At 50.2% G+C, this 886-nt stretch overlaps 1 protein-coding gene across 1 annotated transcript; it reads right to left on the bottom strand.

The window, feature by feature from the left end:
- Window positions 1-446: 446 nt before the first annotated feature.
- On the bottom strand, window positions 447-878 carry LOC108783474 (uncharacterized). Its single transcript, XM_018552044.1, has one exon. The coding sequence runs from the start codon at window positions 876-878 to the stop codon at window positions 447-449; it is 432 nt and encodes a 143-aa protein (XP_018407546.1).
- Between the last annotated feature and the right edge of the window lie 8 nt (window positions 879-886).

Here is an 886-nt window from a genome sequence, read left to right as displayed (position 1 = left end):
CGTACACCTTGTCTCCTTTCTTACGCAGTACTTTCTCCACGAGATACAAGTCGGGATTAGCGATGCGACGCAACTCGTGCTCGTAGAATCCTCCAGCGACCGGTTTTCCACGGTAATCTTTCAGAAGATACGTCAAGGGATTAGTTTTCTGTACTTTGACGACTCGAAACACCTTTGTGGTCCAATTTGGCGTGTAACCCTTCTCAAAGATCGTCTTGTACTTGCTCACGCGTACCGCGTCGCCTACTTTAAATTTTGCGGGACCAGCGATCTTTATCGCGCTGTACACCGTGTCCAAGAGTCTTTCGGCGCTAGCGGGAGTTACGTCAGAAGGTCGCATGCCGATGGTGTGATGCTTGCGCGTGTTGTAATCCGACACGAGACGCGGCAGCGTGTCGACCCACTTGTAATTGCCGTTGAGCGTAAACATCTTCCACATGTCGTTCTTAAGCGTGCTTGAACCGCTCGACCACCGACACTTTCAACGTCGAATACGTGGAATAATGATTAATGTCGTGTTTTTTCAAGACTTTCTGCACATTGGCGTTGTAAAACTTCTTTCCCATATCCGTTTGCAGATTCTTCGGACATCTTCCGCTCTCTCGAATTATTTCAGCGATAGCGTCAGCGGTCTCGCTACCGCCCTTGCTCTTGAGCGACACGTCCCACGCATACTTGCTCAACACATCGATGACGGTGAGTATGTAGTGACGACCCCTGTTGTAACTCGAGTACGGTCGCATCTCAACGATGTCGGCCTGCCATAGATCGTCGTATCCCCGTACTATGACGCGTCTTCGTGGAAAATTTCTTCTCGCCGGAGCGTGCAATTCCTCGACGAGCCTGCGTCTCTCGGAGCTGACTCTTTTTTCTTTCATGATTCGTC

Source organism: Cyphomyrmex costatus, unplaced genomic scaffold, assembly GCF_001594065.2.
Source record: "Cyphomyrmex costatus isolate MS0001 unplaced genomic scaffold, Ccosl1.0 scaffold1520, whole genome shotgun sequence".
Classification (NCBI taxonomy): Eukaryota; Metazoa; Arthropoda; class Insecta; order Hymenoptera; family Formicidae; genus Cyphomyrmex; species Cyphomyrmex costatus.
Note: the sequence above shows the minus strand (reverse complement) of the source record. Positions and strands in the feature narration are given on the sequence as shown.